Source organism: Muntiacus reevesi, chromosome 15, assembly GCF_963930625.1.
Source record: "Muntiacus reevesi chromosome 15, mMunRee1.1, whole genome shotgun sequence".
NCBI classification, from domain to species: Eukaryota; Metazoa; Chordata; class Mammalia; order Artiodactyla; family Cervidae; genus Muntiacus; species Muntiacus reevesi.
The window spans coordinates 52681656-52695951 of record NC_089263.1 but is presented as its reverse complement, the minus strand read 5'-3'; the positions used below and the strand labels follow the sequence as shown (position 1 = coordinate 52695951).

The 14296-nt window shown below is 50.0% G+C and overlaps 2 protein-coding genes across 8 annotated transcripts in view; one reads left to right on the top strand and one right to left on the bottom strand.

Annotated features, from left to right (window-relative positions):
* Positions 1 to 3867, top strand: part of GPR68 (G protein-coupled receptor 68) — a 35503-nt gene extending 31636 nt beyond the window's left edge. For all 7 annotated transcript variants that reach the window (XM_065906696.1, XM_065906697.1, XM_065906700.1 and 4 more), the window contains one exon: positions 592 to 3867. In XM_065906696.1, the coding sequence (XP_065762768.1) occupies positions 690 to 1805 (1116 nt within the window). In that variant the 5' untranslated portion in view covers positions 592 to 689 and the 3' untranslated portion in view covers positions 1806 to 3867. The remainder of the gene's footprint in view (positions 1 to 591) is intronic.
* A 6179-nt stretch (positions 3868 to 10046) lies between these two features.
* DGLUCY (D-glutamate cyclase) overlaps positions 10047 to 14296 on the bottom strand; it is a 52855-nt gene continuing 48605 nt past the window's right edge. Inside the window, 1 exon segment of the mRNA XM_065906073.1 lies at positions 10047 to 10190. Coding sequence (XP_065762145.1) covers positions 10047 to 10190 — 144 coding nt within the window.

Genomic DNA, 14296 nt, shown 5'->3' with positions numbered 1-14296 from the left:
TCTTGGTCTGTGCATTCTGTATATTCAGTGCAGTTGAGTTGGAGTTTGCTGGCTGCATCATCTTGTAAATTTTGAGACACAACGCCAGTGTGAAAGGCATAAGCATGATCACTCAACTGCCTTCTACCCTGCAATGAGCAATGGATCCAGCGACACGAATGAGCTGTCAGCTTGAAATGCTTGTTCTGTCACCATTATTTAAGCTCAAGTAGGACGACTGTTATTTCAAGCGCTGTCTAGGTTATACTGTCCTAAGGTTTACTCTTTATCTGCATATGATGCCCAAATAGCTCCTCACTAAACAAGTATGTGTTGTGTGTTTTTTGCACAGAAATGACAATATCGCATATCTTAAAGAGAAGTACCTTTTAATAAGAAAAAAAAATGCTTGCATGGAATTCAGATGAACATGTCCTTTTCAAAACAAGCAAAAAATATCAAAAGAATTGATGTTAAAACTGTGTGCATCAAACTTATAATCATTAGGGAAAAAAAATTAAGTGAGGCACTTAGAGCAATGCCTGACACATGGTAGGTGCTATCTAAATGTTAGCTTCTTTTATCCTAAGCCTTTCTGCCTTTGACTTTCAGGGGCTTACGCATCACCAGTGAGGCCAAGCCTCCACCGCAGCTTGAACCACATCCTAGAAACGAGATGGCCGTAGACAGACTGGCGTATTCCTGAGCGTATGGGGGGTGAGGCCCCGGCAGGCCCAAAGATGGGGAACATCACGGCAGAGAACACCTCGATGCACTGTGACATCGACCACACCATCCACCAGACGCTGGCTCCGGTGGTCTATGTCACGGTGCTGGTGGTGGGCTTCCCGGCCAACTGCCTGTCCCTCTACTATGGCTACCTGCAGATCAAGGCCCGGAATGAGCTGGGCGTGTACCTGTGCAACCTGACGGTGGCCGACCTCTTCTACATCTGCTCCCTGCCCTTCTGGCTGCAGTACGTGCTGCAGCACGACCACTGGTCCCACGACGACCTGTCCTGCCAGGTGTGCGGGATCCTGCTCTACGAGAACATCTACATCAGTGTGGGCTTCCTCTGCTGCATCTCCATCGACCGCTACCTGGCCGTGGCCCACCCCTTCCGCTTCCACCAGTTCCGCACCTTGAAGGCCGCCATGGGCGTCAGCGCGCTCATCTGGGCCAAGGAGCTGCTGACCAGCGTCTACTTCCTCATGCACGAGGAGGTGGTGGAGGACGCCGACCGGCACCGCGTCTGCTTCGAGCATTACCCGCTCGAGCCGCGGCAGCGCGGCATCAACTACTACCGCTTCCTCGTGGGCTTCCTCTTCCCCATCTGCCTGCTGCTGGCCTCCTACCGGGGCATCCTGCGGGCCGTGCGCCGCAGCCACGGGACCCAGAAGAGCCGCAAGGACCAGATCCAGCGGCTGGTGCTCAGCACCGTGGTCATCTTCCTGGCCTGCTTCCTGCCCTACCACGCGCTGCTGCTGGTGCGCAGCCTCTGGGAGTCCAGCTGCGACTTCGCCAAGGGCATCTTCAACGCCTACCACTTTTCCCTGCTCCTCACCAGCTTCAACTGCGTGGCCGACCCCGTGCTCTACTGCTTTGTCAGCGAGACCACGCACAGGGACCTGGCCCGCCTCTGCGGGGCCTGCCTGGCCTTCCTCACCTGCGCCAGGACCGGCCGCGCACGGGAGACCTACCCGCTGGGCGCCCCCGAGGCCTCTGGGAAGAGCGAGGATCCCGAGGTCCTGACAAAGCTCCACCCGGCCTTCCAGACCCCCCACCCGCCTGGAGTGGGAGGGTCCCCCGCAGGCGGGCTGTCCTAGCCGGGTCACCCCATCACCCACGTGCGAGGCCTGAGCCTGCTCCACGGCTGCTGCGCATTTGGCCAAGGCAGCTGCCTCTTGCTGCTAGCGGGGCTGGGGCCGCAGGGCCCTAGGACTGGGCCATAACACGACCTCCCTGGTTTCCAAGGAGCCTGCTGTGATTGCCGAGTCCAACGGGGCTGCTGGCCAAGCGGGGGATAAGCCTCGACAGCACGTGGGGGTCATCTGCTGCTGGTGGGAAGAAGACCTGGTCACCTCCAGGAGGTTTTCAGAGGCGCTCGTGGGGGAACAGAGTGTGAGCCCGTGGAGAGAGGGGCCTGGGAGATGAGGCGGTTACCCAGGTGCTCACCTGCCGGGGCCTTCCAATGCCAGAGGTGACCCTTGTCCAAATGCACTGGTGTGATCTGAGAAGATGACGCAGGAAGGTGTGTTGTCAGCCTTACCACTTGAGCCCCACCCCGTGGAGGTTGGATGGGGAGAAGGAATGTGGGGAGGGGTTGAGGCACTGAGAGAGTGTGTGGCGGGGACGGTGGGGGCGAGACAGGCAGAGGAGAGACCCCAGGTCCAGCCAACTCACAGTTTTCACAGTCAGGGAGATTCGAGCAGATTCTCCAAGCCCCAGCACTGATGCACGACAAATCCTAGGGTTCCGTGGGGCTCTGGGGGGTGATGTCTATGATCCTTTAAAGTCAGCACTGAAGTTCAAATGTCAGGCCAGAGGCAGTGTGTTCAACCGAGTTCCCGACAGATTCCTCCCAATTCAACTTCTGTTGCTGTCTGCCCCAAAGTATACAAGACCCAGAAGTCTGGGACTCTGTGTTTGTGTGTGTGTCCGTGGTTAGAATGCCAGGTCTCCATGACAGCTCTGCTCCGAGACACTGAGGCTAACTGAGGTCACAGGACGGCTGGTAGTGTCAGCTGCCATGGACACAGACTGGAGTGCCTAGCAGTCTTTGAGAGGAGCATGACATTCTCCCCAAGTTCTTAGATGGAGCAAAACAAACAAGAGATGAATTCTCTGGCATCTTTCAGCCCAAAGGGCTGGGGTGAAGCTCCACTGTGGTTTAAATAACCCCTGTGACAAAGAGAGGAAAAGGCCCTGGGCTTGCCTTGCCTCCTTGGTCCTCCATCTCCACTCCTCTGCCCAAATGTTCCCTCTCACCCACCTGGAGAGTGATGGGATGGCCCATTGGCTACATGTTGTCTCTTGTTCTGTCCTAGAAGACTGGTTACAGGGCTCCTCTCTCCTGCAGCTTCCCACCCAGTCATGTTAAGCTCCTGCCTGGGGAATATACCAAGGACCAGAAGAGCATCTTGCTACTCCAGGGACCTGCCCACCTTTGAGAAATGCTAGCCCTTTAGATTTCCTGGTCAGTGGACTGGCACCAGTTCTGACTTCCTTCAGAGACCTGGAATCTGAGCTCTTACAGCCAAGGATCTTGGTGGGCTCAAACCTGGGGAGGGACCAGGGATGGGAAGATAGAAACTGGTATCAGTGGGACATTTCTGGAATCTGCTGAAGAGGGATCACAGAGAACATCTTCAGTCTCTCCTTGTGTCTCTCTTCCCCTCTCCCAGAGATAGATCCACCCTGAGTTTCTTAACCCTCTCTTCAGAGGCATCCAGAGGCTGATAGCCCAGGCTGGATGTGCCCTAAGGAAGTGGGCTTCCAAGTCTACACTTGATTCTGACAGTGTGTAATCTCTGCCCTAGCTCCTTCTGGAGGTTCTTTCATAACCTGGGGAAGTTCTCTTCCCCTTCATAGAGGAGGAAGTGACCAGGTCTGAAGGTGGAAAAAATGACCATACAGCTAAGAAAAACCCAGGATCTTATGGAGACAATGGCACTGGTTGAGCCCTCCATGCCTCCTCATTTCAAATTTCCTCCTATTTTGATCTTAAACATGGGTATTCCCACTGGGATAAACTGGCATGAGCTGAAGGCAGTTTCATTTATTATCAAGAGTTGTATTTTTGTATTGTCCTTTCTTTTATGCCAAGTATACATGTGTTGGACCATGCAGTGGGTTTATGTAGCAAACTTGAGTCTGCAAATAAAAACCTAACCAAACACAGTTGGAGTGTGTTTCAGTTCATGTGGGGAGGGAGGGTCTTCCAATACCAGAGAAATCTAGAGGGTCCATGAAGTACCCAGCAGAGTCAGAAAGGTCCAGGGATTGACTTTCTCAGAGAAAATTCAAACAGGTCAATTAGAGAATTTGCCCTTGATTACCCAGTAGTGGCCAAGAAAGATGAAACCTTAAAATGAAGGCGTTTCTCTGTCCTTTTGAGATTCTTGAAGTGTCCTAAATGCTGCAACACATTGTTGCAAATCCACTCTGGGACTTAACTTGGTCACCCCTTGACTCTGGAGATGCACCTCAGCCCTGCAGTTTGGAGACTTTCATTCCCTGTTCTTGGACACAGGAGCCCATTCTATCCTACTCCAGGTGGCCCTAGTGGTAAAGAATCTGCTTGCCGATGCAGGAGATGCAAGAGTTGTAGATTCAACCCCTGGGTTGGGAAGATCCCCTGGAGTAGGAATGGCAACCCACCCCAGTATTCTTGCCTGGAAAATTCCACAGACAGAGGAGCGTGGCAGGCAACAGTCCATGGGGTCACAAAGAGACAGACATGACTCAGCACAACACCCAACAAGAGAGAGCTGGATCAGACTGTCCTCTCCTCACTAGTGAAAACTGCCAAAGCAGGAACACTGGTTGTACCCACCTCTCGGGGGCTCTCCTTATCCTCACAGTCTGGATTTTGTTTGAGGAGCCCCCCGTTTAGTGATCAGCATTTTTAAGCTGGAGCATCTTTTCAATATTGGTGGACTGCGTGTTTATCGCAGGATTAAATGCATCATGTTAAAAAGCAAATTTGGTTTTAGTCACTTAATCCCTCCCTGGGTCAGATTCCTGGAGTTCTGGAGTGCTCCGGAAGAATCGATCCTTCAGACAGACTAAAGGTATTACTGGAGATTAAGACTTCTTCCTCTCCTAAGAGAAGTGGGGGGAAGAAAACGTCCATCTGGTTTGGACTGGAGATAGCAAGAGCCATTAGATTCCTTTCTCATTCACCAGTGTTGCTTAGCAAGATGAGGGCTCATCTTCCTGTTTACACACACTGGTCTGTGGGTTGGCTAGACAAGTGTGGGAGAAATTTGCAGCACAAAATACATTCCATCTGCTGCTTTTCTCTGGCTGGTACAATCAAGAGAGAGCCAGAATCTGGCCCTTCTTGGTTCAATGCTTTTTTGAAAAATGTGCTTCTTGCAGCTGGTGATCCTGCAGCTTCCAGGAATTCATCTGGCAAGATGATGGTCTTTGATGGCAATAACCCTGGGGTCACAATGGTGCCCAGTGTTCTGGGGAAATGGTGGGTCAACAAATATAAGAAAGACGTTGGTAGATTAACATAGATAACAGTGTTGGAAGTCCCACAGAGGTCGTGATCTCCAGTTCCTTCACTGTGAATTATCCCCTGTTGTTGTTCAGTCATTAAGTTGGGTCCAACTCTTTGCGACCCCAACGACTGCAGCATGCCAGGCTTCCCTTCACCATCTCCCCTAAAATGATAGCCCAGTTTCTCTGCAAATAATACCATGGATACCAACTCACTACTATCCAACACAAGTCACTCCAAGGTTGGGCAGAAAATCTTGATTCTGAATGAGCCAAAGTGGAAGCACTTTTCTCACTGGCCTTAGTTCTGGCCTCGGAGTCAAGTGACCCTTTAGGTACTGGTGTGTGTGTGTTTAGTCGCTCAGTTGTGTCCCACTCTTTGTGACCTCATGGACTGTAGCCTTTCATGCTCCTCTGTCCATCAGATTCTCCAGGCAAGAATACTGGAGTGACTTGCCATTCCCTTCACCAGGGCATCTTCCTGACCCAGGGATTAAACCCGGGTCTTTTGTATTGCAGGCAGATTCTTTACCATCTAAGTCACCAGGGAAGCCCTTTAGGTACCTTTAGATACAACTCCCACATCCTACTTCTCAGTGTTAAATCTCCAAAGCTTGTGTTAGACAAGGCTGGATTATACTACAATAAGAAATATACCCCCAAATCATACTGCCTTAAAACAATACAAGTCTATCTCCTGTTCATGCAAGGGTCAGATGAGCAACTACTTTCTGGCATTTTTTTTTCCCCCAAGTGATGGCAGTGACTCAGGATTCATGCTTTAAGAGATTCTACCATCTTGGGGTCTTCCTCTTCCATCCGCACAGGTAGGGAAAGCAGGACGAAAAGAATCTCTCAAGGGGTTATGGGAAATCCGAATGTGGTTAGTATTCCCGCCGCTTACACTCTGTTGGCCAGATCTCAGTCACATGGCCCTAACAGAACTCTAAGGGAGGCTGGGTAATGTAGTTTCCTGTGTGTGAAGGAAGAAGGCAGAATTTGTGAGCATCTGGCCAGTCACAAACATACAGCTTTTCAAGCTACCTCCACTTAACAGCTCCACTTAACACCTCCACTTAAGCGTTCACCTTCCTGTACCTCATCTGAACAACACCCACGTCTTCAAATGTGATGCTCAGATCTGAAGCGAGATTAGATCTATCCAACCTGTGCTGAGGAGACACAGATCAGTTACCTCACTATGCTTCTACTGATGCAACGGCCTCTGACAAGCACATCACATCTCTGAAATATACTGAGTTTATGTGAGCAGTGGCTTTTTAGGTTGGTCTGTCTTGTTTTGTTTTTTGGCTATGCAATGCAGCTTGCAATATCTTAGTTCCCTGACCTAGGATCAAACCCAGGCCCCTGGCAGTGAGTGCTAAGAGTCCTAACAACTGGACTTCTGGGGAATTTCTGAGCAGTGGCCTTTTGAATCTGAAAGTTAGACTTTGTGGAGCCAGTGGGACCCACATGGAATAGGTGGAGAGTAGTAGAATGTAGTGAGCTGGACTAAGGTGGGGCTGGTGGTCAGCAGAGCCTGTGCAATGAAAGGCAGGAAATGACTTCAGAGGATTGCCTTGCTTAGTGGAGCAATGGGGTGGCACTTGGCCAGAGGATGGCCACAGGGGCTAAGGAGCCCTAATCCCTGGCTCGCTTATCTTCCAATCCCGTCTGCAGAGTCTGAGGGGCATGTGCACCTCAATGTACCCAAGGTCTGAAGTTCACCAGCCTTCCCTTGAAGACCCACAGAGATCCGGGTATTACTTATCAGGATCTGCCCTCGATATTCTTGGAAATGCCCAGGGATGCTCGTAAGCTCCAGGAATCCATCCTGGTGGATTGTTCCTGTTGTTCAGTTGCTAAGTTGTGTCCGACTTCCTGTGACCCCTGAACTGCCGCACACCAGGCTTCCCTGTCTTTCACTATCTCCCAGAGTTTGCTCAAACTCATGTCCATTGAGTCAATGATGCTATCTAAGCATCTCACCCTCTGCCGCCCCCTTCTTTTGCCTTCAATCTTTCCCAGCATCAGGGTCTTTTCCAATGGTCGGCTCTTCACATCAGGTGGCCAAAGTGTTGGAGCTTCAGTAGCAGCATCAGTCCTTCTAATGAATATTGAGGGTTGACTTCCTTTAGGATTGACTGGTTGGTACCCTAGCTCATCTCTCACCCTGGGCCTCCCCATCATTCCTGTAGGTCACCTCTGGTCCCCCTATAACCAGCTTCTCCAGGTCACAGCCAGGCTCCCATGCCACCTCAGATGTGGACACAGGTCCCTCCCCAAAGGACAAAAGATGACTAGGGTGAAATGAGCAAAACTTTACTAAAGACCAGAACAGGAATCATATTGTGGAACATAAAAGCATAAAACTGGATCCTAGAGCTCAGCGCTCCAATGGTCCCTGAGCTGGATCATGCTAAGTCTTCTCCTGGCCCTTCCTTCCACCTTAGCCCTTACTGTAGGGCCACAAGCCTGTCTCTCCCTGCATGGGAGGTGGGGGTAGGGGCTTTGGATTCTTCACTCCCGACCTGGGACCTGTACTCTCAGCCTTCTCTGGGCTCCACCTAGGTCTTAGTCTCTTTCCCAAACAACTTAATCATCTCCCCATAAACTTCTGCCCACAGGGAAGATAACCTATTACACAGTCATGCCTCAGACTTCTCCAGGCAGAATAGAATTTCATTATTACTTTTGCAAAACCAAAGGCCCATTAGTGTATTCCCCTAAAATATGAGTCAGAAGAATGCTGGCAGCCTTTGCAGATGATGTTTCCTGTCTCTCCAGCCATCCGGATTTCAACAATGCCAGGGTGCACTCTCAGTCAGAGGCCCCCATAACATGGAGCTCTGCGGACCCAGACTCCACAAACTGTAACTGGAGACCTGGCCAGTGAGGCTTAGAGCTGAGGTTGGACCGCTGACCTGAGAAGTCACAGATGGACAGGGACTATGAGCACATTACAATGGCCCTGATTCCACCCCAGCTGGATTACAGACACATAGGTGGGGACTCCCCACCAGAATAATGAAGGGACATCAGGACAGCCCCCACCCCAGCTACTCCTGGCCAAAGACTTTACCACATCCTGCATAGGCAGCATTGCAAGTTAACCCCTGATCACCGAACTCTACACTTAGGGTTGACTGTTCAGTGTACAATTTAGGGTCAATTTCTACAGCATGTTTTCCATGCTTTCCAACTAATACTCCTAAAAGAATCAAACTTGACATGTTTAAGGAAATCAAACAGACACAATAAACACTTGGGGCCCTAGCTGGAAAGGACTGCTGTTACTGAATTCTAATCTGTCTGCTTATTGCTCAAAGATCAATACTCGACAGGCAAGTGTTGGTAGAAACGGAAATGTTGCTTTTAATCAGAAAGCCTGCCATCTGGGGAGAAGGTGGACGAGTGTCCTCAAAACCAATACTGAAGATGCTGCTCAGGCTTGAAAGTTTTTAAAGGGAAAGGGCAAAGTAATTTCAGCTAATCATTCAGAAAAGGGATCAGACTCATAAGACATCTCCCACTGCGTGAAGGCTCACCAACTCCTGTGATCTTTCTTTAGATGCTATCTTATTGACGCAGTTTGTTCTCAAGATTACTCAAAGGGAAGCTGGGAAATGATTGGGTCATCTGTTAATTATTCTTCATGTTTACTTCTTTGATCTAGGGAAGAACCAACAGCTTAGGCAAGGTATTATGTGAGCAAAAGATCTGAAAGGTGTGCTTGGGTCAGAGATGAGTCGAATGTTGTAGGTGCCTGGTTTAACATTACTTACAATACAGTTTTGCTAAAGTGACAAGACAAAAGGGGCCTCTTGCAGAGATCTCTTTCTTGCAAATAACTGCTTATACCACCACACCCAGATGAGCCAGTGCAAGACACTGTACTGATTCAATATGGAAATGTAATGGGATGTGGTCAGTGACTCTGCTTTGGATTTTCTTGGGGCATGTACAGTGGGAAGTTGTGCAGGAGATAAGGACAAGCTGATGAGTTGTCCAGGACTCTGTGAGTGATCTAAGCCCTGGAAGTTCCTGATCCACTCAGCCCTGGGCTCTGGGAATGCGGTTGCCCTCCTATGCAAGAAGGCTAGAGTCTGGCTTCAGAGTGGTGGGTGAACAGTTGGGAAGGAGGCGGGAGATGTGTCAGGCTCTGTGGTGGGGTCTCAGGACGTGTAGGGGTGAGGAAAAGGGAGGGGCAGAGGAGAGGTGACGGTGATAAATGTGAGTTTCGAGGGAACTTTTGCCTAAATAAATGAAATGCTGTTTGAAAAAGAGAGCATTTCCAACATATAAATATTTTGTCAGTGGTAAAGATGAGTAAACCTTTAGTGAACCCTTGAATTTTGTAATGTACATGACCCTTTTGTATATTTTCTGTTTCTTTATTTACCAGAGGGATTATTCAGGTCCCTCTATGTCTACCTGGCAGTTCATTGCTCGCTGGCATCCCCATTAGTGATTGGTCAGAAGACCAATTATTTGATAATAAAATTAATTGTGTACAGTTCCAGACCACATGGGTGGCCCAAAGAAGCTGGGGTGAGGAGGCTGGAATCAAGGCCTCCTAGAACTTAAAAATAAAAGCAAAAACTGGCAACTCCAGAGAACTGCTTTCCTTGGTCCTCATCACTACCATGACACCCACGTCCCCATGAGGTGAGCATGCAGTGACCCAGGATTATATGGAGCACGTTGTTCACCCAGGGCCGGTGTTTATTTGCACGACTCTTGTGGAAGGAAACCAGGACTCTCAGGGAGCTCCTCCTTAGAACCAGGTGGAACCATCTGGTACCCAACTCCCACATCTGTAATGGACATGGTCAGCCTTACAGCAGGGTGATGCCCATCAGTTTCTGGGTCATCTGGGCATGAGTGCCATGGAAGAGCAGCCTGTACACCTCTGTGCCTAGGGTGCCTGAGAGTCCGTTCCAGACTCCATGCTGCACCAGAACGCCTGGCAGTTTTTCTTCCTGGAAAAAAAAAATGGTACAGAGATAAAAGTAGTGGAGAAGGAGAAAAAAAATGGAAAAACACACACATACACACACAACCTACATTTATAAGTGGAAAAAGAGCATTTGACTTGACATGGTCTTTTTTTTAAAAATAAAACTTTGGGTAAAAATACTAATGCCACTGGAAGACTCATAGTGAAAAATAACTGCGTCCTACATCATGCCTCGTGGGCCCCCAGATCCACTCCCCAGAACCTGCCACTTTGAACAGTTTGGGCTGTTTCTTCATGTAACTAAATAGTATGCTTTCTCTGGAAATCTCCGTTTTCTTGACACTACAGATTCATTTCTGCAGGGGCAGCATGCCTACTTCCTGCCAAGCCAGCCCTGCCCAGCTCTGCATTATCTGCCGATGGCTTTGGTGCCAGGATGGCCCCTGTTCCTCCTGTAGCCCCACTGTTAGCCTCCACTGGGGGATGGACCAGATCTCACTGTAGTCACCTTCTGGGTATTACCCCCGTGTGGCTGAGGGAGTAGAACCATGGAGAAAATGCAGCCCCATCCTGGGCCCAGCAGGCAGAATGGTTTGCAATCAGCCAGATCTGACTTGGGTCTTTCCTGGCAGAGGTGTCAACCTCTCTCTGCCTCAGTGTCCTCATCTGTATAATGGGGAGGTGGATGATAGTAACAATGCCTCTTTGGAGGGTTGTTGTGAGGATTAAATGAGATAATGCAAGTAAAGCACCTCACATGGTCCTTGGCACACAGTAGGTGCTCATGAAATGAGGTGGATTATCGTTGGCAGGGCTGGGGCCCCTGGCCTTCTGCCCAGAACTGTATTCCTTTGACTTACTTGCTGATTTTTTTTTTAAGTGATTTGCTTTGCTTTCTTCTACCTCTCTCCAAAAACAAGGTCCCAGAGAACCACTTGTTTAAGCTACCAACATGTCTGTCCCTGTTAAATAGTTCAAGTTCCCTGGAGAAAGGAGGATCTTAGGCGAAGACACAGGAGAGAGGTGCATGAGTGGAAGAAATCAAGTACACTCTCCTCCTCCACAAACAAAGGAAGGGGATAAAAGGGATCTAGAACAGGAAGATTAGGAGACACACCAGGAAGTCCCTCATCTTCACAATCAGGCATTTGCACATTCATTCCATCACCCATCCAAGTTTCACTGATCACCTGCTATGTGCCAGGCCCTGAAGCAGGGATACAGTGGTGAATGTGATGCACCCCCTGCCCCCCCACCTCACCCCCAGAGGTATCACATTCCAGATGAGTGATCAGGCAAGCACAGTCCATGGGGACCATGGCACACAGCAGGGGCACCCAACCCAATTTATTGGAGTGGCTCAAGAAAGACTTTCTGGATGAGGGACAGCTAGGACCACAGGTGTTAAAAGCAGGAGTTAGCCAAGCCAGGGACCATAGAGGCCACTCACTGAAAAATTTTCTTTTTAAAGATTCTTATTTATTAATTTATTTGGCTGTGTCAGGTCTCAACTGTGGCATGCAGAATCTAGTCCCCACACCAGGGATCCAATCCTGGGCCCCCTGCATTGGGAGCATGGAGTCTCAGCTACTGGACCACCAGAGAAGTCCCATGAAAACTTTTCAACACGGGAAGCAAGTGTCGGCAAATGTCACTCAGGACCTGTCTCTACTGGTAACCAGCCTGAGAACCTGCATGTCCATTCTTCCCAAGGGACCAAGGTGGGAGGGAGGCCCAAAAGCATTTCCAGGCAAGCCCTTTGTCCAAGGGCCCCTGCCCAGGGGTACCCAGCCCAGAGTGGCATTTTCCGCCATTTGTTTGGACTTTATTCTCCCATTTCTCTTCTCCATTGGATCATATCCACTCTTTACAGGGCAGTGCTTCTGGAACCATGGGATCATTTCCTCCCGCACCCTGTCTGCCCTCACCATTCACATCCTTCTGGTCTAGAGAGGGCCCTGGGGATCCTCAGGGTGCACGTGATCAGTCAACAGTTCAGGAACTGGCCGGCGCTCAGCCTCTAAGAGCCGTGGGGACCAGCTGAACCAACCATGAAGGCCTGCAAATTCCCGGGAATCCCCAAATGACCACACCATCTTCAAGAGGCCCTGCCAAGAGCTGGTGGGTGGGTGGAGGAAGAGAACTGACCAGGAAGTGGCTGGAGGCAGAGAGCTTGGGGGCTTCTACACCAGTCCAGACTGAGACAGAGGGGTGGGAGCGGAGGGACAGAGGACTCAAGTGGGCAGAGTGGACTGGATCCAGGGCCTGGTTAATTGTGGATGGGGGATGAAGCCCCAGGATGACTTTTGGGCTTAGAGGCTGAGTATGTGGGTGGTCACTATTGATTCAGGCTTGGAGCATAATGGGCTGATGTTCATGGTTAGGTGATATTGCTGTTCAGAATGGGGTGGAGAGAGGGGAGAGAGGGGCCTCCTGGGAAGCTGAACTGTTCTACACTATGACCTTGCTAGTGGCTGCACAGGTGTAAAAATTTTTATACACGTGTGTAAAAATTCACCCACTGTACATTTAAGGTTATGCAAATTGTTAGTTATATCGCATTAAAAAAAAAAAAAGATTTAAAGTAGAGTGGGATGAAAGTGCTGGAACAGAATGAGAGCTAGAGGCCTCTCCTGCCTCTCTGCATCATCCATCCATCCATTATCCATTCACCCATCAGGCTATAAATCTATCCATTCATCCAGCTAGCCAGCCCACCAGCAGTCTGTCCATCTATCCATCCATCCATCCATCCTGCCTTCCTTTCTTAGTCCTTCCTGTAAGACATCATCAATCAGCTCTTGGCTCCTGACAAGCTCTGGGAAATGCCCTCTGACCATTTCCCTGGGGCACAGCCAAGGGCCAGAGGGGGCAGGGTGTGCCCTGGATGGTGGTGCCAACCTTCCCCAGGCTCTTCAACATGATGCCCACTTCTGCTACAGTCACGATCAGATCCCCTGAGTATGGGAGGCCCTTCTTATAAGCAACGCAAGAAGAGAGAAGAGAGACTTTCTTCTACATCTAACCAGCCGAGCTTCACCAAAGCTCAGACCACAGCTCTGTCTGGCATCTCTTGATGACCCTGGGGTCCCAGTGACACCCAGTACTCCAGAATGACGTCTCCAGTTATCCCCTGCACTGCTTCATGTCTCTGCACCTTCCCTTCTGTGTATCCTGCTGTCTGAAAGGTCCTTTCTACCCTTCCTCACCTGGCTCTTATATCCTACTCACTCTCCAAGGCCCAGTTCAGAGCCACCTCTTACCGGCAGGCTTGCTTGAGCTCTTGGAACGAGCCAAGCACCTATTCTCTGTATCCTCACAAGCAGCACGCATACTTCTACCCAAGCTCCTGCAGTCACCTCCGCTCGTGGACCCTGAGTTCTGTACCCCTCCATCATTGTCTCCAGAGCAAGCTCAGACCGGGCCCAGAGAAGGGGCTATATGAAACTGTGCTTGTAATTTTGCTATAATGATGTTTCCTTTTCTTTTCAAGGGCGGCGCATTATTAATATATTTATGAAAGATTTGGTGGAAATCTGGAAGGAGAATTTCCATCCCCAGAGGGTAAGTGTGGGGCTGCATGAGCTTGCTTGGCTGGGTTCAGTCTTTTGTGTCTGTGTGAATCAGAAATCATGTGCGAGATGGCTCTCTGAGTGCTTTTTTCCAGTTCAGATCCAGGAAGTGCAGAGAAAGCAGAGAAGGCTCCCTGGGCTCCTTTAGAGCAGAACATTTCCTCTGAAAATGTCACTTCAGCTGCCTGACTCCCCCTCTGCTCCCCTCCTGCACCCTGGCACTGCCAGGAACTGGAAACTTCTGCATCTCGTTGGGAAGGACCCAGAGTACGGAGTCAGAGATCCAGAGCCAGATCTCTGCTCTGCTTCTTGGTTGGGTGACTTTGGGCAAGCCACCTTCCCTCTCTGTAAAAGGGGGATAACAAGCCAGTCCAGGAAGGTGCTGGAGAGAAATGGGGGCAGGGGTAGCAAGGAGGGGCTTCCCCAGTGGTTCAATGGTAAAGAATCCACCTGCTAATGCTAAAGACTAAAGGAGATGCAGGTTCGATCCCTGTGTCGGGAAGATCCCTTGGAGGAGGGCATGGAAACCCACTCTAGTATTCTTGCCTGGGAAATT